The 26,293-nt window shown below is 43.8% G+C and overlaps 1 protein-coding gene across 1 annotated transcript in view; it reads left to right on the top strand.

Moving 5' to 3' along the window:
* mao (monoamine oxidase) overlaps positions 1 to 22,072 on the top strand; it is an 87,815-nt gene extending 65,743 nt beyond the window's left edge. Inside the window, exons 9-15 of the mRNA XM_060929836.1 lie at positions 6,601 to 6,697; positions 6,824 to 6,877; positions 8,937 to 8,994; positions 15,492 to 15,589; positions 17,760 to 17,871; positions 18,280 to 18,342; positions 19,822 to 22,072. Coding sequence (XP_060785819.1) covers positions 6,601 to 6,697; positions 6,824 to 6,877; positions 8,937 to 8,994; positions 15,492 to 15,589; positions 17,760 to 17,871; positions 18,280 to 18,342; positions 19,822 to 19,977 — 638 coding nt within the window. The 3' untranslated portion in view covers positions 19,978 to 22,072. The remainder of the gene's footprint in view (positions 1 to 6,600; positions 6,698 to 6,823; positions 6,878 to 8,936; positions 8,995 to 15,491; positions 15,590 to 17,759; positions 17,872 to 18,279; positions 18,343 to 19,821) is intronic.
* The last annotated feature ends 4,221 nt before the right edge of the window (positions 22,073 to 26,293 follow it).

Below are 26,293 nucleotides of genomic sequence, written 5' to 3'. Positions count from 1 at the left end.
TTTTCCTTCTTGAAAAGTGAAATAGTGTTTGAATTTCCATGACAGAAATGCATTTCTGTCCTGGCAGTGTGCCAACTCCATTAGCTCGTTTTGTGGTGTATGGGTAGGTATAATGGTGTAATATGAAGGCGTGCTGCAGTTTTTTCAGTCAAGGGCTTCTGGAAAATGCACTGAATTTCTGTAATTTAATTTGAGAGTGTTAGGGTTCTTAACCTCTTGCCCTCAGCCAGAGCAATTACCCATCTCGAAATCAGTCCCCTCGCGTCACCCAGAGCTCTGGGGGTGAGTCGCAAAAAAAAGACAGGAACCCCATGAGTTCACAATCTTTTATTCGCAAGTCCCCAATGAGGCAAGAGAATACAGGGGATTTTATGTGTGTGTGTTATCTGTGTGGATGAAGTGACATCACTGCAGAGGGTGTGTGTGTGTATGGGGGGTGTGAGTGAGTGACATCATTTTGATATCTGTGTCTATGTGTGTGTGTAAATGAATGTGACATCATTGAAGACCTTGGCGCTGTTCAGACACATTTCTGATCAATGATACACATTTCATATCAAAATAAGCAGAATGTTCTGATGATATGATATGATGTGATATGATATGATATGATATGATATGATATGATATGATATGATAGGCTGTCCCTGACGCACAGCCTGTTCTCATGATATGATAGTAATGTTCAGACAGAATGGAATTTTTAAACAAAGATACTGTGTCTAGCTGAGACAGAAGGTCATTTTAAACAAAACAGAGGGTCACATACTAAATCCTTTACAATTATTAAGAATAAATTCTTACAATTATTTATCCTTACAAAGAAATAAATCCTTACAGAGAGCAAATGAATATGTGAACTAAGAAATCAGTTCTTTCAAGTAATCCATTAATTTCAAGAATGTAGCTGTATTCTGATTACCACTGATTTATATTGTAACTATATGTGAATACAGTTACTCGTTGTAGCAGTTCGTAGGAGGGGGAGGAGCACAGAAAGACGGCAGGCCAGAATAAAGTTCCATAATTTGTTTATTTTGGTCTTTTCAGATGCAAATTCACTCTCCCAGCCATGCACACGCGCGCACACACACACACACACACACACACACACACGCGCGCGCGCACACACACACACACAAGTCGTCTGGTTGGGGAGAGAGCTCACTTCCTCTGCTCTCTCTCTCTCTTTATATAGGGTGCGGTCACTGGGAAGACACACAAACACAGGTTAATTGACATCAGGTGTAGTGATTCTGCCACTTACTGTACCTTCCCTGACTCCGCCCTCCGGTCACAGACCGGCGCTTGACCACGCCCCCGCTGCCACATACCCCCACCGCCCGACTCAGGCCGGGCAGCCATCTGGCATGCAGCCGACTCCCCCCCCCGACGGGAGAGAAAGTCCACCACAACCATCTGCGCCCCCGGCCTGTGGACCACCTTGAAGTTAAAGGGTTGGAGTGCCAGATACCAACGGGTGATCTGCGCGTTGGCATCCTTCATGCGGTGGAGCCACTGGAGGGGCACGTGGTCCGAACAGAGGGTGAAAGGGCATCCCAGCAGGTAGTAGCGGAGGGCAAGGACCATCCACTTGATCACGAGGCACTCCTTTTCGATGGTGCTGTAGCGCCCCTCGTGTACCGACAGCTTTCTGCTGATGTACAGCAGTGGACGGTCCTCCCCCTCCACCTCCTGGGACAAAACGGCCCCCAGCCCTCTGTCCGATGCATCCGTCTGTAACATAAAAGGGAGAGAAAAGTCAGAGGAGTGTAACAGTGGTCCCCCACACAGTGCAGCCTTCACCTCAGAGAAAGCCCGCTGGCATTGCTCCGTCCACTGGACCGGATCTGGTGCCCCCTTATTAGTCAGATCAGTCAGCGGGCTGGTGACGTCCGAATAATTAGGTATAAACCTACGATAGTAGCCAGCCAGCCCCAGGAACTGTCTCACCCCCTTTTTGGTCTTGGGCCTCGGGCAGGCTGCAATTGCTGCTGTCTTGTTAATTTGGGGACACGCCTGCCCGTTGCCCAAGTGGAAGCCCAGATACTGTACTTCCACCCGCCCAATCGCACACTTCTTCGGGTTGGCTGTGAGACCCGCTCGCCTCAGCGACCTAAGGACGGCCCTCAGGTGTTGTAGGTGCCGCGGCCAGTCATTACTATAAATGATGTCGTCGAGGTACGGGGCTGCATAGGTGGCGTGGGGGCGGAGGACCCTATCCATCAGCTGCTGGAACGTAGCGGGCGCCCCAAACAACCCAAAAGGAAGTGTGACAAACTGGTGTAAGCCGAACGGTGTGGAAAAGGCCATTTTTTCTTGGGATAATGGAGTCAAGGGGATCTGCCAATAACCCTTTGTCAAATCCAGTGTTGAGTAAAAGCGAGCCATGCCTAGTCAATCGAGCAACTCATCAATACGAGGCATTGGGTACGCGTCGAATTTAGACACCGCGTTGACTTTTCTATAGTCTACACAGAACCGGACCGACCCATCGGCCTTGGGTACCAAGACCACCGGGCTGCTCCAGTCACTGTGGGACTCCTCGACGATGCCCATTTCAAGCATGGCCTCAAGTTCTTCCTGAACCACTTTTTTCTTGTGTTCGGGTAGCCTGTAAGGGCGGCTACGCACTACCACCCCCGGGGGCGTCTCAATGTAGTGCTCTATGAGGTCGGTGCGGCTGGGCAGGGGCGAGAACACGTCCGAAAACTCGGTCTGCAACTGGGCAACCTCCGCGAGTTGGTTCGGGGAGAGGTGGTCTCCACAGGGGACCAGAGAGGTACGCGATGCCAATGTTCCCTTTTGAACCTCCGGCCCCAGCTCCGCCTTCTCCGGAACCACTGACACCAACGCTACGGGGACCTCCTCGTTCCAGAGTTTGAGCAGATTGAGGTGGTAAATCTGTAGCGCCCCACCCCTGTCCGTTCGCCTCACCTCGTAGTCGATGTCCCCGACTCGCCGTGTGACCTCAAAGGGTCCTTGCCACTTGGCGATCAATTTGGAGCTCGATGTGGGCAACAGTACGAGTACTTTATCTCCCGGTGCGAACTCCCTAAGGCGCGTACCCCTGTCGTACAGGTGGGTTTGCCGTTCTTGGGCCTGCCGCAAATTCTCCTGGGTTAGGTGTGTGAGTGTGTGGAGTTTTGCGCGCAGGTCAATAACGTATTGAATTTCGTTTTTACTTGGTGAAGGTCCCTCCTCCCAATTTTCTCGCAGCACAACTAGAATGCCGCGCGGCTTACGCCCATATAATAATTCGAACGGGGAGAACCCCGTGGAGGCTTGGGGGACCTCTCGCACTGCAAATAACAAGGGTTCGAGCCATTTATCCCAATTAGGTGCATCCTCACTTACGAATTTTTTAATTATATTCTTGAGGGTGCGATTGAACCGTTCAACTAAACCGTCCATTTGTGGATGATACACGCTGGTGCGGATCAGCTTAATACCTAATAACCCATACAGTTCGTTCAGTGTACGTGACATAAACGAGGTGCCTCGGTCAGTCAGAATCTCTTTCGGGATTCCAACTCGGGAGATGACGCGGAAGAGCACTTCCGCAATACTGCGTGCTGAGATATTGCGAAGAGGCACTGCTTCCGGATATCGCGTTGCATAGTCCACCAGAACTAAAATAAAGCGGTACCCTCGTGTTGACGGATCTAATGGCCCGACGAGATCCATCCCAATTCTTTCGAACGGGGTCTCGATTAATGGGAGAGGGCGCAAAGGCGCTTTTGGAATGGCCGCTGGATTTACTAACTGGCATTCGTGGCACGCCGTACACCACCTACGGACATCACCGCGAATCCCTGGCCAATAGAACCGGGCCATTAGTCAGGCTAGTGTCTTATCCTGCCCTAAGTGTCCAGCCATGGGATTAAAGTGAGCCGCCTGGAATACCAATTCCCGGCGGCTCTTTGGGATCAAAAGCTGTGTGACTTGCTCTTTAGTCTGAGTGTCCTGCGTCACTCGGTATAATCTATCCTTCATAATAGAAAAATAGGGGAAGGACGGGGTGGCGTTCAGCTGGAGCGTTTGACCATCGATTACTCTCACTTGGTCAAACGCATGTCGCAGAGTCTCGTCTCGCGACTGCTCTAACGGAAAATCCACAAGGGATTCCCCGAGAGAAGGAGGAGGAGCCTGCGGCTCCTCACTCTGATGCAGAGATGACATAGACGGCTCTGTGACAGCTGCTCCCACCAATGCGACACCAGGACCTCCCCCTGCTGAACTATGGCAGGACCCACTCTTCACTAAATGACTCATTAACTCCCCGAATCCCGGCCAATCAGTCCCCAAAATTATCGAGTGGGTGAGGCGAGGATTAACCGCCGCCTATACTCTAAATTTTTCCCCTCGGAAAAAAATGTGGACCGACACTAAAGGGTAGCTGTGAACATCCCCGTGCACACACAACACCTTCACCCCCTGTGCTCCCCCCAATGCCTCGTCTTGCACCAGGCTTTGGTGAATTGAGGTCTGATTACAGCCAGAGTCCACCAACGCCTGATATGTATCCCCTTGGATACTCACCGGTATGCGATACACTCCAGCCTGATCGAGGGCGGCTCCTGGCACGTCGGGGATCCGAACCACCGCGCCCACTTCCATTGCCGAGCACTGCTGTTGGAGGTGGCCCGGCTCCCCGCAGCGCCAGCAAACCGGCCCAGGCTTCCTCTCTGCACTGGCTATCTGGGGCTCACTCACGTGAGGGGGGGAAGAGACAGACACAGAAGGGAAAAATGTGAGAACACCGCGGGTGCAACGGGCCGGCTGGGGTGGGGCCGGCCCCCGCCTCTGCAGTGGGGTAAAGGGGCAAGGACGAGACACAGGAGGAGAGAGAGGAGAGAAGAGGATGTCCACTGTCCTGCCGTTGGAACAGCCGCCAAATGGTCCTCCGCCAACTCGATGGCCTGATCCAGCGACGCTGGGCGGTGGCACTGGACCCACTCTGCGGTTCCCTCTGGTAGGCGGGCGATTAACTGCTCCAGCACCACCTGATTGATGATTCCCTTGGCGTCGCTGTTGTCGGCCCTCAACCACTGCCAGCAGGCGTCCCAGAGCTGCTGGCCAAACGCGAACGGCCGGCCGACTTCCTCCAGACGCAGAGCACGGAAGCGCTGTCGCTGTTGTTCGGAGGTGCTCCCCACCCGCTGGAGGACGGCCCGGCAAAGGTCCGCGTAGGCCAGCCGGCGGTTGGCGGGGAGCTGTAGCGCGGCCAGCTGCACCTCGCTCGTTAGCATGGGGAGGAGGCACGCTGTTCCACTGGCCAGCCCGAGGCCTCTGCTGCCTGCTCGAAGAGCGTGAGGAAGGCCTCGGGGTCGTCATGCGGGCCCATCTTAGTTAGGGTGAGGGAAGAAGGGCCCGCGGCGGTGGAGATGGTGGACCCCGCCGACGCGAGGAGGTGCCGGAATGCCTGTCGATCTTCCTGCTGCTCCAGCACCAGGGCCTCGAACCGGTGCTCTTGCTCCTTCCAGAGGGTGACTAGCGCCTGGTGCTGGCTCTGCTGGGCCGTGGCGAGGGCATGGACCAGGTCTGTGAAGGGGGAGGACTCCATGGGGCTGTTCTTTTCCTGTGCTCGGTCCCGGGTTTCAGCACCACGGTAGCAGTTCGTAGGAGGGGGAGGAGCACAGAAAGACGGCAGGCAGAATAAAGTTCCATAATTTGTTTCTTTTGGTCTTTTCAGATGCAAATTCACTCTCCCAGCCATGCACACACACACACACACACACACACACACACACAAGTCGTCTGGTTGGGGAGAGAGCTCACTTCCTCTGCTCTCTCTCTCTTTATATAGGGCGTGGTCACTGGGAAGACACACAAACACAGGTTAATTGACATCAGGTGTAGTGATTCTGCCATTTACCTTCCCTGACTCCGCCCTCCAGTCACAGACCGGCGCTTGACCACGCCCCCGCTGCCACACTCGCATTTTGTATTCTAAATACGTAGCACTGTTACATGTATCCCGTTACTCCCCAACACTAGTTGTATAGATACAACATACTCAACATTGGCAATTCAGCACTTTTCATAATATATCTAAACTCTGGCCTAGAGTTATGAGTCCTCTCTCTGCTTTCACTGTTCAGCATCATCACCAGTCTGTCTATGTTATTAGTAATTCCATATCAAGACATGTAGCTTGTGCTTTAATTTGTTTGGCTTGTGGGTTGTTGTTTAGAGAAAAGAGAGGAAAGTGTAACTAAATAGTGTCATCAGTCTGAATGCTGAGATTTCAGGGCCAGAAAATCAAATGCCACCAACAAAGAAATTAGAGACACTCATATCAATATTAAGTCACTTAAAGGGGCACTTGTGAAAGCCATAAACTGATATTTGTAAGTTTAATAAAAACTAAATAAGTTTGAATTATTCTGAGATTGAACGCTTATTGTTCTTCATATTGTCTCTACTGGTGTATGTTCATTTTCAAATTACTGTTACTAGTTCTATGTGCTGTCTGTCTATCAGGTTTATTTATTTTTCTCTATGGAGACAATGTGAAAATCACCTTGGACAAATGACACATCGTGTTTAGTGTTTACATGTATCATGCATGTGCTTATTAGTGCTGTTTTGTTCCAGGCTACTGTGGAACCATGGTTATCGAAGACGAGGAGGCGCCTATTGGACTGACTCTAGATGACACTAAGCCTGATGGAACAGTGCCAGCCATTATGGGGTAAAACAAGTTGTGTACACTAATGGGATAGTGCACTTTCACCTGCAGCGAATAGAAGCACATGTTCTTTGTAGACACAGCTGGTTAAAACATGTTTGGCTGACCGTACCTTTTCGGTTCTTGCAGTTTCATCCTTGCACGCAAAAGCAGGAGGCTTGCTGGACTCACCAAGGAAGAAAGGTAAATACAGTGATGCTTGAAAGTTTGTGAACCCTTTAGAATTTTCTATATTTCTGCATAAATATGACCTAAAACATCATCAGATTTTCATACAAGTCCTAAAAGTAGATAAAGAGAACCCAGTTAAGCAAATGAGACAAAAATATTATACTTGGTCATTTATTTATTGAGGAAAATGATCCAATATTACAGATCTGTGAGTGGCAAAAGTATGTGAACCTCTAGGATTAGCAGTTAATTTGAAGGTGAAATTAGAGTCAGGTGTGAGTGGGCACCCTGTTTTATTTAAAGAACAGGGATCTATCAAAGTCTGATCTTCACAACACGTTTGCGGAAGTGTATCATGGCACGAACAAAGGAAATTTCTGAGGACCTCAGAAAAAGCGTTGTTGATGCTCATCAGGCTGGAAAAGGTTACAAAACCATCTCTAAAGAGTTTGGACTCCACCAATCCACAGTCAGACAGATTGTGTACAAATGGAGGAAATTCAAGACCATTGTTACCCTCCCCAGGAGTGCTCAACCAACAAAGATCACACTAAGAGCAAGACGTGTAATAGTCAGCGAGGCCACAAAGGACCCCAGGATAATTTCTAAGCAAATGAAGGCCTCTCTCACATTGGCTAATGTTAATGTTCATGAGTCCACCATCAGGAGAACACTGAACAACAATGGTGTGCATGGCAGGGTTGCAAGGAGAAAGCCACTGCTCTCCAAAAAGAAAATTGCTGCTCGTCTGCAGTTTGCTAAAGACACGTGGAGAAGCCAGAAGGCTATTGGAAAAATGTTTTGTGGACAGATGAGACCAAAATAGAACTTTTTGGTTTAAATTAGAAGCATTATGTTTGGAGAAGGCAGCACGGTGGTGTAATGGTTAGCGCTGTCGCCTCACAGCAAGAAGGTCCGGGTTCGAGCCCCGGGGCCGACGAGGGCCTTTCTGTGCGGAGTTTGCATGTTCTCCCTGTGTCCGCGTGGGTTTCCTCCGGGTGCTCCGGTTTCCCCCCACAGTCTAAAGACATGCAGGTTAGGTTAACTGGTGACTCTAAATTGACCGTAGGTGTGAATGTGAGTGTGAATGGTTGTCTGTGTCTATGTGTCAGCCCTGTGATGACCTGGCAACTTGTCCAGGGTGTACCCCGCCTTTCGCCCGTAGTCAGCTGGGATAGGCTCCAGCTTGCCTGCGACCCTGTAGAAGGATAAAGCGGCTAGAGATAATGAGATGAGATGTTTGGAGAAAGGAAAGCACTGCATTCCAGCATAAGAACCTTATCCCATCTGTGAAACATTGTGGTGGTAGTATCATGGTTTGGGCCTGTTTTGCTGCATCTGGGCCAGGACGGCTTGCCATCATTGATGGAACAATGAATTCTGAATTATACCAGCAAATTCTAAAGGAAAAATGTCAAGACATCTGTCCATAAACTGAATCTCAAGAGAAGGTGGGTCATGCAGCAGGACAACGACTCTAAGCACACAAGTCGTTCTACCAAAAAATGGTTAAAGAAGAATAAAGTTAATGTTTTGGAATGGCCAAGTCAAAGTCCTGACCTTAATCCACTCGAAATGTTGTGGAAGGACCTGAAGTGAGCAGTTCATGTGAGGAAACCCACCAACATCCCAGAGTTGAAGCTGTTCTGTACAGAGGAATGGGCTGAAATTCCTCCAAGCCGGTGTGCAGGACTGATCAACAGTTATCGGAAACGTTTAGTTGCAGTTATTGCTGCACAAGGGGATCATACCAGATACTGAAAGCATAGGTTCACGTACTTTTGCCACTCACAAATATGTAATATTGGATCATTTTCCTCAATAAATAAATGACCAAGTATAATATTTTTGTCTCATTTGTTTAACTGGGTTCTCTTTATCTACGTTTAGGACTTGTGTGAAAATCTGATGATGTTTTAGGTCATATTTATGCAGAAATATAGAAAATTCTAAAGGGTTCACAAACTTTCAAGCACCACTGTATTTGTTGGAAACTGAATTTTTTTTTCTTTTGAAGCTTTTTTCATCTGTAGTCACAGCTGATCTGAAATGTGGAATTTTACTTCAATAGAAAGAAGAGGATCTGTGAGATCTATGCACGTGTCCTAGGCTCTGACGAAGCTTTGCATGTGAGTTTCTGTTCTTCATTAAATCCTTCATTCTTAAGGTTTTCTTTCTGGCCATGGTGGATGAGTACTGAGCTGCTTTCCCTTCCAAATTATGGTGGAGAGAATCAAGTAGTGATGAACTGTGTTTACATTAAAGTGCACATCTTGGGTATATTTAGGAGCAAGATCAATGTAATTCTCTTATTTTATATTAAACTTTGGTCAAATATCTGTCACGTTTTGCATTTTGTGCAATTTTTTTACCTTGCGCAATACCAGAAAAATTCAGTTGAAATCAAGCCATTGGAGGCGAATTCGTCTGCCTCTGAAAAAAATTGGCATTTGGATTTCCCAGCAAACATTGATTTTCGTTACGTCACGCGCGGGACGTCTCCCTCTGAATCCCATGTCAGCGTTGGTTTGTTTATGAGAAAACGACCTGGTGGTTTTCTGCAAATTTCTTCAACATTATCACATAATTATTAAAATGGTTAACAGATGTATTGTAGGAGGGTGTAGCAACACCAGTCATGATGGGATTAGTACTCATCGTTTCCCAAAAGACCGGACAATGAGAGAGAAATGGGGGTGCTTCGTGCAAGACACCCGGAAAAAGCTGAGGACCAAGCAGAGACGAGAAAAAGACGAAGAAAATCAGCAATTCACAAGTACTATACTATATACTAAATTAGGTGTTCCTGTGTTTGTTTGGTACACGGATGATGTTATTTATTGACGCGCACAAAAATAAACAACACGAAAGCGCCGGGTGATAATACACTTACTTCACATGTATTAAGGGATATGCGTGTCAGGGCTTGAGATTTTGGGACCTGTCAAACACATTAAATGTATATACAACCCTGCTTAGCTGATTCCATGTGTGTAGCTTATGAAATCTTTCTCCTACAGTAGCCAGTACTCTTCTAAATGAAGAAATATATAAATAAATAATAGTAATTAGAAAAAATATGATTTATGTAACAATATATAGATGAGCATTGATACATGAATCCATGGGTTTAGAAGCTCAGGTGACAAGTCCATATTTCAATGCAAAATCGCTAGCTGCTAAACTTGGTCTACACAGGCTGTGCACTGAATCCATGCAAGCTCTCTCAGCCTGCTGGCGGATCCGTACGTGACGTCGCGAATCTGTCTCCAGACTCCCTTGGGATTTTTCCAGATGCGTTTTGTTATTTTATTTTTTTCTGCTGTAGACAGATGGCCTTGTGCAAAATTACCCTTCTGGATGAGTGTGTAAAGGGACATTCTTTCATATAAAACACACTAAATTGGTCCAGGATATGCCCTTTAAGCCAACAAAATGACATAAATCTAATCATTGAAGAGTAATTATCTACATAAATATTTGTCTTTTCGAGCTGGTGTTGTTTAATAAGAACAGCACGATGAGCAGAACATGACTTCCTCTCGCAAAAATAATGTACTGGATTTGTTACAAATATTACAGGCACATTGTTTAGAGATTCTTTTAGAAAATCAAACAGAAATGTCATGAGGCAGGACTACATCATCTTTTAATTGTGTGTAGCGGTTTCAACTAAGTACAGTGGTGCTTGAAAGTTTGTGAACCCTTTTGAATTTTCTATATTTCTGCATAAATATGACCTAAAACATCATCAGATTTTCACACAAGTCCTAAAAATAGATCAAGAGAACCCAGTTAAACAAATGAGGCAAAAATATTATACTCGTTCATTTATTTATTGAGGAAAATGATGCAATATTACATATCCATGAGTGGCAAAAGTATGTGAACCTTTGCTTTCAGTATCTGGTGTGACCCCCTTGTGCAGCAATAACTGCAACTAAACATTTCCGATAACTGTTGATCAGTTCTGCACACCGGCTTGGAGGAATTTTAGCCCATTCCTCCATACAGAACAGCTTCAACTCTGGGATGTTGGTGGGTTTCCTCACATGAACTGCTCGCTTCAGGTCCTTCCACAACATTTCGAGTGGATTAAGGTCGGGACTTTGACTTGGCCGTTCCAAAACATTAACTTTATTCTTCTTTAACCATTCTTTGGTAGAACGACTTGTGTGATTAGGGTCGTTGTCTTGCTGCATGACCCACCTTCTCTTGAGATTCAGTTCATGGGCAGATGTCCTGACATTTTCCTTTAGAATTTGCTGGTATAATTCAGAATTCATTGTTCCATCAATGATGGCAAGCCGTCCTGGCCCAGATGCAGCAAAACAGACCCAAACCATGATACTACCACCACCATGTTTCACAGATGGGATAAGGTTCTTATGCTGGAATGCAGTGTTTTCCTTTCTCCAAACATAGCACTTCTCATTTAAACCAAAAAGTTCTATTTTGGTCTCATCCGTTCACAAAACATTTTTCCAATAGCCTTCTGGCTTGTCCACATGATCTTTAGCAAACTGCAGATGAGCAGCAATGTTCTTCTTGGAGAGCAGTGGCTTTCTCCTTGCAACCCTGCCATGCACACCATTGTTGTTCAGTGTTCTCCTGATGGTGGACTCATGAACATTAACATTAGCCAATGTGAGAGAGGCCTTCAGTTGCTTAGAAGTTACCCTGGGGTCCTTTGTGACCTCACCGACTATTACACGCCTTGCTCATGGAGTGATCTTTGTTGGTCGACCACTCCTGGGGAGGGTACCAATGGTCTTGAATTTACTCCATTTGTACACAGTCTGTCTGACTGTGGATTGGTGGAGTCCAAATTCTTTAGAGATGGTTTTGTAACCTTTTCCAGCCTGATGAGCATCAACAATGCTTTTTCTGAGGTCTTCAGAAATCTCCTTTGTTGGTGCTATGATACGCTTCCACAAACATGTGTTGTGAAGATCAGACTTTGATAGATCCCTGTTCTTTAAATAAAACAGGGTGCCCACTCACACCTGATTGTCATCCCACTGATTGAAAACACCTGACTCTGATTTCACCTTCAAATTAACTGCTAATCGTAGAGGTTCACATACTTTTGCCATCCACAGATATGTAATATTGGATCATTTTCCTCAGTAAATAAATGACCAAGTATAATATTTTTGTCTCATTTGTTTAACTGGGTTCTCTTTATCTACTTTTAGGACTTGTGTGAAAATCTGATGATGTTTTAGGTCATATTTATGGAGAAATATAGAAAATTCTAAAGGGTTCACAAACTTTCAAGCACCACTATAAGTTCCTTCTTCATACGTACACAAACTGAAATTATACCTAATCTGGATATCGTTGCAGAACTCACAAACTCATGTATAAAATTATGCTCTATAACAAATGATAAGGGCAAAAATACACCTGATATGAACTTTGGGTATTCTAAAAATGCAAGGAGGATCAAATCTGCTTAATTACATGAAGGAAGAAATGAGCACAATGCTTATATTGAGAAAAAATCAGGTCACTGAGTAAATAGTAGAGCACTATTGATATATTGGATGGGGGGGGGGGGTCAACGTGTGGCGCGCCAAATGTAGGGGGGGTCCGGGGGCATGCCCCCCATGAAATTTTGGAATTTTTAACCCTCTAAAATGCTATTTCCCGCATTTTGAGAGGTAAATTTTGGTGAGAGTAAAGCTAAGTTTAATGTCTACTGGGGCTGTATTGGTAAATTGTAAAAACTGCATTCCCGTAGTTTTCTCATGGATTCCCCCCCCCCCCACACACACACACACACAAAAACAAAACCTGAGAAATTTTTGTTCTCAATATCCTTGTTGAATTAAAGAGCTAATAGTTATATACCCGCTCAGCTACATGGTATAAAGCAAGAACATGAATAACTGTCTTTCCTTTAGTCTTCGGTGCAAGTAAACAATCATTCCTTTCTTGGTTTGCGAAATTTGACTTGGGGTGTTTAAAAAACATTTATACTGAAAACTTGCCTCGTTATCATCAAGCAACTTGGGTGCCTTTGTCGAGCCCAAAAAGTTTGCAGTGGATATTTGTCTGAAACTCCTCTTCATACTGATTTTCAGTGAGTGGTCAGGGCAGCAAACGAATTCATGTAGATCTAGAGCAGCATCAAGTTTTTGGGTGCCCAAAACTGCTTGTACGCCTCGTGAACGCTATCTAGCCATCCAGACAGGACACGAGTTATCAGTCCAATACAAATGTAGCGACACTGTCATAGCCTTGCTGTCACAGGGTCCCCGCTTTGGCACGAGTACCCAAGGAGACCAGACATATCTAGACAGTTGCCACAGCAATGGGTTAATTAGTCCACAGAATATTCATAAATCAGCTTGTCTACTAAAAGTGATGGGTTTTACAGTTCTGCGTAAGCCAAATAAGGAAAATCCCGAAAAGCGGAGGAAATGGGTGACGTCAGGGCCAGGCTAATTTGCATCGGTTTTGGAGCGAATGGGTACTACCAACCTACAGTACAAAGGGATGGTGCCAGGATGAAGGGATGCAGCGGGATTTAATAAGGGAAAACAAAGGCGCGCAGCGGGCTGTTTATTCACACTACTCTCTCCTTTTCTTCCTTGTAAATAGTCAAAAGACTCCCATCGTAACTTGGGGGGGCACAGCCCCCAACATAACTTTTATGCCTCCGCCACCGTAAGATGCAGGAGGCATTATGTTTTCGGGTTGTCCGTCCGTCCATGCGTGCGTGCGTGCATGCATCCGTCCCGAAACCTTGTGAACGTGATATCTCAAAGGCTGATGAAAGGAATTTCACCAAACTTTCACCATTTGTGCGCTTTGGGACAAACATGAACTGATTAGATTTTGAGATCAAAAGGTCAAGGTCATTGTGAGGTCAAATGTCTGTCCGCAAACCTTGTGAACACAATATCTCCAAGGCAGATCAAAGGAATTTCACCAAACTTTCACCATTTGTGCATTTGGGGACAAAGATAAACTGATTAGATTTTGAGCTCAAAAGGTCTAAGGTCAAGGTCACTGTGAGGTCAAATGTCTGTCCGAGAACCTTGTGAACACAATATCTCCAAGGCAAATCAAAGGAATTTCACCAAACTTTCACCATTTGCTCATTCGGGGACAAGGATAAACTGTTAGATTTTGAGATCAAAAGGTCAAACGTCCGTGCGTGCATGCGTGCATCTGTGCGTGTGTCCGTCCCGAAACTTTGTGAACGCGATATCTCAAAGGCTGATGAAAGGAGTTTCACCAAACTTTCACCATTTGTGCGCTTTGGGACAAACATGAACTGATTAGATTTTGAGATCAAAAGGTCTAAGGTCAAGGTCACTGTGATGTCAAATGTCTGTCCGAAAACCTTGTGAACACAATATCTCCAAGGCTGATGCAAGTAATTTCACCAGGTCACGATTACTGTGAGGTCAAATGTCCATCCCCAAATGACAACTTAAGGCGTGTAGTCTACCAGGCAGAGGCATCCCCATCGACGCCGTTGGCGTCGAGTTCTATCTAGTTATGCCTCCGCCACCGTAAGGTGCAGGAGGCATTATGTTTTCGGGTTGTCCGTCTGTGCGACCGTCTTGAAACCTTGTGAACATAATATCTCAAAGGCTAATGAAAAGAATTTCACCAAACTTTCACCATTTGTGCGCTTTGGGACAAACATGAACTGATTAGATTTTGAGATCAAAAGGTCTAAGGTCAAGGTCACTGTGAGGTCAAATGTCTGTCCGCGTGCGTCCGTCCCAAAACCTTGTGAACGCGATATCTCAAAGGCTAATGAAAGGAATTTCACCAAACTTTCACCATTTGTGCGCTTTGGGACAAACATGAACTGATTAGATTTTGAGATTAAAAGGTCTAAGGTCAAAGTCACTGTGAGGTCAAATGTCTGTGCGAAAACCTTGTGAACACAATGTCTCCAAGGCTGATACAAGTAATTTCACCAGGTCACGATTACTGTGAGGTCAAATGTTCATCCCCAAATCACAACTTAATAAGGCGTGTAGTCTACCGGGCGGAGGCATCCCCATCGACGCCGTTGGCGTCGAGTTCTGTCTAGTTTTTTGTTGTTGCTTTTTTTTTTTGGAGGGGGGTCACCCCCGCTGCCACCACTGTGTATATAAAGCTATTGGTTATATAAGGCACAGTACAGAAATAGAGTAAGTAGTACATACCTTATGTTCTACCATCAGGTGCATGAGTGTTAAAAAAGGAGTACATTTCATAGCATTATGATCAGGACTTGAAATTAAATCTTGAAATCTGCCTACCAGCCACAAACAGGTCCAGTTTGTTCGTAGTGGGAAAGTCAATTATTTTACAGTTACTTATATTTCAGGAACGACCACGTTCCTGAAATAAAAGCAAAGTAAATTTAACACACATTTGTGGTTATTTAATGTATAATTTATAAGTGGAAATTGTGCATGCACACAGACACTGATTCTTTGCTGGCATAAATTGTGTTCTAATGAGCATAAAATACATTAGTTGTATTTAATCGATGAAGTTACTGATTAAATTGATCAAATTTCAACTTTTAAATTTAAGATGCATGATTTCAGCTATTTAAAATATTTGTGTTAAACCTACAAGTTTGATGGATAATGGTTCTTTTTTCCAGCCTGTGCACTATGAGGAAAAGAACTGGAATGAGGATGAATACTCTGGTGGCTGCTATACAGCCAGCATCCCCCCCGGAGTCCTCACTCAGTATGGCAAGTAAGTACACTTTCAAGACTTCATGTGAAATGACTCTCCTATTCCTGCCCTTTATTACATGTCCCATCTGGGGTGACTTCTCCTGCCTTGCATCACTCCAGATACACCACAACCCTGAAGAGAATAAAGTGGTTACTGAAATATAGTAAAATTTTATTATATACCTTTATCTCATGGTATATCCTGATCATGGTATATCCAGATAACCAGATCATGGTATATCCTGATCTGTTCTAGTATCCACATGCCATATAAGTCCATAACTGTAAGACTTAAGCCTGAGCCTAAAAGTGGCTTCTTTTCCATATCATTTTTTAAAAATTGTAACTAGGCAATAGTGGTGGATATACACCGATCAGCCATAACATTAAAAACAGCTGCCTAATATTGTCTAACACATTGAGACATGGACTCCACAAGACCTCTGGAGGTGTGCTGTGGTATCTGGCACTAAGATGTTAGCAGCGATCCTTTCAGTCCTGTAAGTTATGAGGTGGGGCTTCCATGGATCGACCTTGTTTGTCCAGTACATCCCACAGATGCTCAATCGGATAGATCTGGGGAATTTGGAGACCAAGTCAACACCTTGAGCTCTCTGTCATGTTCCTGAACAATTTTTGCAGTGTGACAGGGCGTATTATCCTGCTGAAAGAGGGCACTGCCATTAGAGAATACCGTTGCCACGAAGGGGTGTACTTGGTCTACAACATTGTTTCGGTAGGTAGTATGAGTCAAAGTAACATCCACATGAGTGCCAGGACTCAAGGTTTCCCAACATCACACTGCCTCCACCAGCTTTCCTTCTTCCCGTAGTGCATCCTGGTGCCGTCTCTTCTCCAGGTGTGATGTAAAAGAAAACATGATTCATCAGACCAGGCCACCTTCTTCCATTGTTCCATGGTCCAGTTCTGATGCTCATGTGCCCAGTGTAGGTGCTTTCAGCGGTGGATAGGGGTCAGTATGGGCACTCTGAGCGGTCTGCAGCTATGCAGCCCCATACTCAGCAAACTGCAATGCACTGTGTGTTCTGACATGTTTCTGTCATAGCCAGCTTTAACTTTTTCAGCAGCTTGTACTTCTGTAGCTGTTCTGTGGTATCAGACCAGACAGGCTAGCTCCCACACAGATCAGTGAGTCTTTGGCGCAAATAACCCTGTCACTGTTTCATCGGTTGTCCTTCCTTGGACCACTTTTGGTAGGTACTAACCACTGCATACCAGAAACACTCCACAAGACCTGCTGTTTTGGAGATGCTCAAACCCAGTCATCTAATCATCACAATTTGGCCCTTATCAAAGTCATTCAGATCCTTATGCTTGCCAATTTTTCCTGCTTCCAACGCACTAACTTTGAGAACTGACTGCTCATGTGCTGCCTAATATATCCCACACCTGTGCAGGTGCCACTGTAATGAAATAATCAATGTTATTCATTTTACCTCTCAGTGGTTTCAAGGTTGTGGCCCATCGGTGTATTTATACAATTACAGTATATTTATACAATCAGTGAGGGTGGGCTTCCTTTAAGAGGAGTTCTGATTGGGCTGTACAATAATTCTGAAAATAATCCCGCTAATAACAACCACAATCATGTTGAAAGATGCTGTACTGCAAGGCAGATAACATTCCAGATATTGTACATTTAGGGCGGCATGGTGGTGTAGTGGTTAGCACTGTCACCTCACAGCAGGAAGGTTCTGGGTTCAAGCCCAGTGGCCGACAGGGGCCTTTCTGTGTGGAGTTTGCATGTTCTCCCCGTGTCTGTGTGGGTTTCCTCCAGGTGCTCTGGTTCCCTCCACAGTCCAAAGACATGCAGGTTAGGTTAATTGGTGGCTCTAAATTGACTGTAGGTGTGAATGTGAGTGTGAATGGTTGTTTATCTCTATGTGTCAGCCCTGTGATAGTTAGCTGGGATAGGCTCCAGCTTGCCCGCAACCCTGCACAGGATAAGTTACGGATAATGGCTGGATGGATATTGTACATTTATTTATGTATGAATGATGTATTGAAGGATTTAACGATAGATATATTTGTTTTAATTTAATTCGTCCTCTTCATTCTCCATAGCAATTATTAAAGTTTTAAGAGAATCCATGGTGAAAATGTTGATGGGCACATGGAGTCTTAAAAAGTAGATGTGAGCTAACAGTTATGCATTTCTCTGTGTGTAGAGTCCTGAGGGAGCCTGTGGGTAGACTTTACTTCGCAGGCACTGAGACAGCTACAGAGTGGAGTGGATATATGGAAGGGGCTGTACAGGCCGGGGAGAGAGCAGTCAGGGAGGTGAGACATCACTGCACTCTGTATACACTTGGTGTCGGGTGCAGATCCGATGTCAGGATTGGGGGGGGGACACAAAAGTGATTTTTTTTTTTTTTTTTTTTGCCCGTATGCAACTCATACCATGCAACCATAAATCACAACTTCATAGAGGCTCGCCACATCATTCAAAAAGTACTGCACAGGGAATCATTTGTCTGAAAATACATTTGTTTGTACAATTTTGAATAATTTAGGGGATTTTTATTGGGGGGGACAATTCATGTTTTTCAGAAATGGGGGGTGGGTCATGTCTCCCCCCGTCCCCCCCGGGATCTGCACCCATGCTTGGTGTGCATGTGTGCATATATACATAGCATTAAATAAATATAATATGAATTTTTATGCATTAACCCTTTGATTCTCTTTCAGATTTTGTTTACAATGGGGAGACTGCATTCAAGTCAGATCTGGCAAACAGAGCCTGAGTCATTGGTACCAAATCTATTTCCACTGTGCTTATTCTACCTACAACCCCAAATCAGAAAATTTTGGGACAATATGGAAAATGCAAATAAAAAGGAAAGCAGCGATTTCTTACTTTGACTTGTATTTCATTGCAGACAGTATAAACCCAAGCTGTTTCATGTTTTGTCTGGTCAACTTTGTCATTTGTTAATATACATCCATTCCTACATTTCAGGCCTGCACCACACTTCAAAAAAAGTTAGGACAGGGGCAATTTAGGGCTAGTAATGAGATAAAACCATTAAATAATGATGTGATTTGAAACAGGTGATGTCAAGAGGTGATTGTAATCATGATTTGGTACAAAATCAGTATCCAGGAAAGGCCTAGTCTTTGAGAAGCAAAGCTGGGTCGAGGATCTCCAGTCTATCAACAAATGTACAAGAAAATTATTGAAATATTTAAAAACAATATTCCTCAAAGAAAGATATGAAGGGATTTGGATATTTCACCCTCTATGGCGCATAATATCATTAAACAGTTTGAGGAATATGGTGGAATTGTGGTGCATAAAGGACAAGGGCACAAGCCTAAGCTGAACACCCGTGATCTTTGATCCCTCAGATGGAATTGAATCAAGAACCATCATTCATCTATAGCTGATATAACCACATGGGCTCAGGATTACTTTGGCAGACCTTTGTCCGACACTACAATACTGAGTTACTTCTCTGGGCTTGGAGGCATTTGGGATGGAACATCACACAGTGGAAATGTGTACTGTGGTCAGATGAATCAGTATTCCAGATTTTTTTTTTTTGTAAGAAATGGATGCCATGTGCTCCGGACCAAAGATGAAAAAGACCATCCAGATTGTTACCAGCAACAAGTCCAAAAACCAGGGTCTGCCATGGTATGGGGTTGATGTCAGTGCCCTTAGCAAAGGTAACTTACACTTCTGTGATGGTAGCATTAGTGTAGAAAAGTAGAATGAGATTTTGGAGCAACATATGCTGCCATTGAAATTAAAATAAGTGTTTATTTTGAAAAAAAAAAAAATACATTTCATGGGGGAAAACATCAAATCATGTGCTGTTGTATTGTTTTGAGTGCAATGCAGGTCAAATATTATTTACAAATCATTGTTTTCAGTTTTAACCCTTTGGTGACTGACCCCTTGAAAATGGTTCCTCCAGGAACCATGACGTTTCAGTTGTCAAGACAACGGAAAAACTAAAATACAAATACAAGAGCATTTTATTTTGTGCACAAGAGCATTGTGACGTATCTTTCTGTTTTTGTATTTTAGTTTTTCCGTTGTCTTGACAACTGAAACATCATCGTTCCTGGAGGAACCATCTTCAAGGGGTCAGTCACCAAAGGGTTAATTTAAATTTCAAAATACTGTCCCACCTTTTTCTGGTTTGGGGTTGTATATTTATCTATTATCAGTCTGTGTCCGTGAATTTATTGTTTTTTTATTGTATATTTTTGACATTCTTTCAGGATGTCCCTGCTTTCCCCTTTGTCACCACTTTCTGGGAGAGAAACTTGCCATCTGTTGGAGGATTCTTGAAGTTCATGGGCGTGTCCTCAGTCCTGACGATTGGCACTATTGTAGGTGCAGTGGCCTATAAAAAGGGACTCCTTCCCCGAAGCTAGAGCTCCCACTTTAGTGTCTCCCTGGCCTTGGTTAAGACTGCTTCCTCCATGCAGTAATCACACTAAGGCTATACTACTGACTTGGCGTGAGCTCATGTCAGTTATAGATTTGATTTAAAACTCAAGCACTTGATCACCCAATCACGTTTTAACCAGTGTAATGAATAAAATATGTAATCATTACTGTTGAAATGGGAGCTGCTTTTTTTCACGGGACACATAGTCAGAAGTGAGAACTTTTAAGGACGTTTGTCTGGTCACTAATTTCTAAAAAATCTCCAAGTCCACAGAGAACATCAGTAACGTTTCACCATATAGTCACGACACATATTATCTTCACGCGCAGTACTGTGTGTGTGTGTGAGATGAACCAGTCGATTTGATTACCTCTGATAATTTTAGGTGCTGTTCTAAGGAACTCCTTCCCTGAAGTAGCCGTTCAAACTATGAGAGACAAAGCTAAAGCATTAGCTGAATATTTCTGTTTAGTTTTATGATAGTCTTTCACAAGAGACTTGACATTTTGAGAATATGTCCTCTCTGACGCATGGCACACTAAGTGCACACATTTTCCATTTAGCACAGTTTAGATGGTTTGAGAAAGCCATGTTTTGGGGATTTCTTCAAGCTACTGTGCATGATTATGGCATTAGTGTCACTTATGATTGATTTTTAATGAAGGTATTTGAATGTATTCTTTTCTGATTACATATTGTATATGATTTTGATCATAATTTAGGCAGATGTAAACTTGATATACAGTACCAATCAAAAGTTTGGACACACTCATTACTATGAATGAGTGTGTATAAACATTTGACTGATACTATATATATTATGTTTTTGTTACTCTATTGTCACCCTTTTAACTGTGTTTCATCATTCACATTTATATCATATCTATCTACAGGAAGCCCCTTGCATCAGGTTTTATCATTTTCATAGAAGAGTCAGAGTAAGCCCTTTTTTGCACTTCATATTCACGGTTGCACATAATAGCATCTTAGAGTACAATATAGATCTCTGTTTTGTCAATAGAGATTGAACAGGTTGATTCTGATACTTTAGATATGTTTTAATATTTCACTGCTAAAACATAGTTTGCTAAACCAAAAGAATTTGAAATTTCTTAATGTGACGTAAAATGTGATTTCGTGAAAATGATTGTAACACATCCATAAGAAAGACACAAGAAATGGGACAAAATGGGGGTTTTTGGTTTGGTTTGGTTTGGTTTGTTTGTTTGTTTGTTTGTTTGTTTGTTTGTTTGTTTGTTTAAATGAATAGGTGTGTGTGTGTGTGTGTGTGTGTAAACCTGGTGTTTGTGGAATGTGTCATTATTCCAAAGGTGTGTGTTGTCGTCTGTGGTGCCTTAATAATTTAATAGTGTTTGTCATTTCTCAAAAGCCTCTGTGAATGCGCGTGCGCGCGTTTGGTAAACAGCTCCAGGGTCAGTCACTGGCTACTTTAGTGACAAGATTCCTCTTATTAATTATTATTAATTCCTCTCTTCTAGTGTCATCTCTTTTAGACTATTTAGATTGAATCAGATAGTGCCATCATCATATTGTGTTAGTGTCTCATGTTGGTGCAATCATGCTCATGCTGATGGGTGGTGACTGATCTTGATCTTTCATGTTTTTGAACCAGCCTAATGTTACTCACCCCTAAAGTAGCCACTGATGACCCAGAGAAGACTGATGTGAACCAGATGGTAAATGAAGTACTGACTATACCATTATCTTTAAAACTTTACCTGGATGAAGTTCCCATAGCACACGTTACCCTTTCTTGAACCTGGTGGACTATGAACTGTAATGGTTCAGTGATTCTGTCTCTGATGTCCTTATGTAACATTGTGATTGATGTAGCCTCTTTGACTGGTGAATCATGTCTCCGTACTTTAATGACGCTTTGCTAAACCATGGTACAGTCTCTGTACTCCATGTCTGCTGCTGCTTGCACTAGTCTCCTGTGAGGACCCTTTGTCAAGCCATGTCCGTTTGCAGTGTCCAGTGTTTTAATCTTGTAATTGCATTACTTGATCTCTTTGTATAAATCCAACAACACAACTGGATATAAAATGTGAAAAGTACCACCCTCTTGGCTGTGCATAGTTTTTTATTATCAGTGAATAAACAGCAGTCATGTATCATGCATGTGGAGTGTGTCGTCCGTCAGAGGGAGATGGAAGACAATAACCAATTCATCTTGTGCGTCATTAGTTTTTTTTGTTGTTGTTTTTTAACAATCTTCAGTGTGCCAAAGGTTCAGTTTAGGGTTTTATGGTTTGTTTATGGTTTGTCCCTGTGGACTTCAGGGTCGGGCTGTCTCACAAGTCCAGGGACCTTGTTTTGATCCTGAGCTCAGGTTACTATTGTATCTGAATAGTTTTGCATGTTCTCTCTGTGTCCATATTAGTTTCCTCCCAGTTCACCGGGTTCCTCCCCCTCTCCAGAAATATGGATAGGTGCCCTGACGTCCCATCCAGGTTGAATTCTTCCGCCTTGTTCCCAGTGTTCCTGGAATAGACTCCGAATTCACCAACTTGTTGCTGAGGGTGAATGAATGAGTTCACTGTAAAAAACAAGCTTTTCTAGGTTTATTATATAAATTATGGCAGGGGTCAGAACACTGTCATATACAGTATGTCTATTATCATCCATTTTGGATGGAACTACTTGAGGTAGGCTCCATCCATCCATTTTGGTGTATGACTACAGTGACATGGCTGCTCTGACGGCTTCAGCCATCAAAGTGTCTAGGGAACATTACAGTAGTGGTTTCCCGTTGCCTTCTACTGGATTATTATTGATATTTTCTCCTCTCAACCATCCACACTCGCACCTATGGACAATTTAGAGCCACCAATTAGCCTAACCTGCATGTCTTTGGGGGAAACCAGAGCACCCGGAGGAAACCCATTGCAGACACGGGGAGAACATGCAAACTCCGCACAGAAAGGCCCTCGCCAGCCACTGGACTCAAGCCCAGAACCTTCTTGCTGTGAGGCGACAGTGCTAACAACTACACCACCTGAGATAGGTTAGGAAAACTAAAAAAAAAATAAACATAAAAGTATGGCAGGAACAAGATTCCAAGTCTCAAAAACAACATTGAGGGAAAAGAAATTTGTCAAAAAAAAGAAAGAAAGAAACTAACATTGAGCAAAGGGAGGTGGAAATAGAGCAGGAGAAACCGTTAACTGTTCATGACACCTACTTCATATCTCTGTCGGGGAAGCCATGACCAAATGGTTAGAGAAATGGCTTTGGGACCAAAAGGTTGCTGGTTTGATTCCCTGAACCAGCAGGACTGGCTCAAGTGCCCTTGAGCAAGGTGCCTAACCCCCAATTGCTCCAGCAAGAGTAGTGTACCTTGTGTCTGATTTAGCTAGAGGAAAAACTGATGATGTAATGATCAGTTTGGCCAAGAACCTGGTCATAACTAACTAACTTCATATCTTTCCAAATGATGCAGTGTTAATAATGACCACAAGGTGACGCCAGTGTAACACACTTTGATATAATCAGCATTAGGAGTTTGCTTCTACCCATGAATTAGAACTTTTATACAAAGCAGTTTATAAGTGATGAATATAAAACATGTGTAGAGCAATTAATGGTTAAGAGCCTTCATCAAGGCCCTAGGAATGCATTACAATTTACAGTCTACTAACATAGAACCAGGATGGCACAGTGGTGTAGTGGTTAGCACTGTCGCCTCACAGCAAGAAGGTCCTGGGTTCGCGGCCAGCAAGGGCCTTTCTGTGTGGAGTCTGCATGTTCTCCCCATGTCTGCATGGGTTTCCTCCGGTTTCCCCCACAGTCCAAAGGCATGCAGGTTAGGTTAATTGGTGGCTCTAAATTGACTGTAGGTGTGAATGGTTGTTTGTCTCGGTGTCAGCCCTGCGATAACCTGGCGACTTGTCCAGGGTGTACCCCACCTCTCGCCCATAGTCAGCTGGGATAGGCTCCAGCTTGCTTGTGACCCTGTAGAACAGGATAAGTGGCTACAGATAATGAGTGGATGGATAACACAGAACCGTAACTACTAAAATGTCTGAGTTATCATTTACGTCTCAGTTATTTTTCTTTGCTTTATCTTATTGAGATGTTTATTCAAAATGTTATTACTGAGTCCCAAATGACCAAGGCACAGTTTTCCAGAAGCATACAGTAGTTATATTGAGGAAAACAGGACACATGGTCATTATAAATACAGCCATACATTAATTCTATAGGTTGAGTGGGTTGTTGTATTTGTTGTTGTTGTTGTTGTCGTCACTGTTGTCTTTTTTTTTCATTTGTTGTTTTTTTTTTCCAAAAATTGACATACTGGAACTTAGCGTTATTATATATAGATTTATCAGAACCATACTGTACATGCAACTCCTATGATCCACCAGCTACAGTGTGTTTAGTTAGTCCTGATCATGGCACTCAGTGCAATCACACATTCACAATGATGTGTATCTGTTCCATAAATCAGCTGCCTGTCCCTATCTGTCCCATGCTCCCCACCACCCGAGGCCAAGTTCAAAGAAATTTCCAGTGGTACACTGAGATAAGCGTCAACAAAATGCCACTTCAAACACACAAGCACTGAAAATGGGCAGTAGCATCTAGAAAAATACAAAATCAAATCAAAATGCGATTAGCAAAGGATAAGACCAACTGAACCGAGGAGAGTAACGCAAGAAAAGAGGCTTCACAATTTTCCATCAAAGAAAAAGGGTAAATCTTAGATGAAAGAAATTTTAAAAAATGCCCGATAAGGCATAATCAGATGATGAAAGGACTCCAACCCGGATTGACGAGGTTATAGAGAGAGGATTTACATCACATGAGCAGGCATATGAGATGTGATTCCCCACACTGAGTTACTGCATTCAGCATCTCTCAGTTTAATCACAGCACCCTCACTGTGTGTGTGTGTGTGTGGGGTAAGTTTGCTCTATAGGTTTGCTATTTTGGGTATAGCATGGTCACTGCGTATGAACAGCACAGTATGCTTGCCTGAGGTGTTACCATCTGTTACAAATGATGCATGGTGCCTCTATAAGGCAAGAAAAATCATGGGTGTTGGTCTAAAAAAGTGATTTTAATATTTTATCTGAAAGCATGCAAGAGGAAATTCAACCATTTTGTTTTGCTCGTTAACAAATACTGCAAAACTGTTAATCAAATGCTAATTGTTATTTTTAATAATAATCAGACCTTAATAATGTAAGCACTTGTTACATTTTCCTAATTTCCTACACAACATGCAAATAAGTAAGCAAACTATTGATCCATCCATTATCTATAACCGCTTATCCTGTGCAGGGTCGCAGGCAAGCCGGAGCCTATCCCAGCTGACTATGGGCGAGAGGCGGGGTACACCCTGGACAAGATCATCGCAGGGCTGACACACAGAGACACAGACAACCATTCACACTCACATTCACACCTACGGTCAATTTAGAGCCACCAGTTAACCTAACCTGCATGCCTTTGGACTGTGGGGGAAACCGGAGCACCCGGAGGAAACCCACGCAGACACGGGGAGAACATGCAAACTCGGCACAGAAAGGCCCTCGCCGGCCACTGGGCTCAAACCCAGAACCTTCTTGCTGTCAGGCGACAGTGCTAACCACTACAGCACTGTACAGCCCTTAAGCAAACTAAAACAACCTTTTATTCTAAACTAGCATCTTACTGTCAAAGTAAATGTTTGCAAGGAATCATGGTGACTCAGCCCTTTTTCAAAGCGACTGTAGGCACAGTATTACCAGCTCTTTTTGTCAACCCACCAATAGCCCCTTCTGTTTGTGGAAAGAGACCATGGTAAGACCACTGCTGCCCAGATGTTTTCTGGATGGTGTACCATTTGCAGCACAGCTGTATTAACACAGTAGTATTGACTGACTGACTGATTTTTTTTTTTGCATTGCTACGTTTGCAATCTTGGATCCAGAAAGAAAAAAACCCAATCTCCATTGAACAGCAGTCTTGTGGTCAGAAACTGATGCTGATGAAGGTCTCGTACACAATGAACACATACAGTGTATAGAAAAACACGAGCTGTAGTCTCATCTATCCCTAAAAGTTTCAGCACATTGAACCCTGTGTTTAAATACACTGATACTGCTACGCAGTACACGCTGCCATATCAGAGATGTTGCGGTGTTGAGAATTATATACCCTTTCAAATAATATCTGTGTAGCAGTGGCCTTTATGTTGGCCTTTTATAATTGAGCAATATGTCACATGGGGTGGGCAAATGGTGCATAGCAACAGGATTGGCTACACTCAGTAATTAGTTACCTAAAGA

This window comes from Neoarius graeffei, chromosome 9, assembly GCF_027579695.1.
Source record: "Neoarius graeffei isolate fNeoGra1 chromosome 9, fNeoGra1.pri, whole genome shotgun sequence".
Lineage (NCBI taxonomy): Eukaryota > Metazoa > Chordata > Actinopteri > Siluriformes > Ariidae > Neoarius > Neoarius graeffei.
This window is presented reverse-complemented; position numbering and strand designations above follow the sequence as displayed.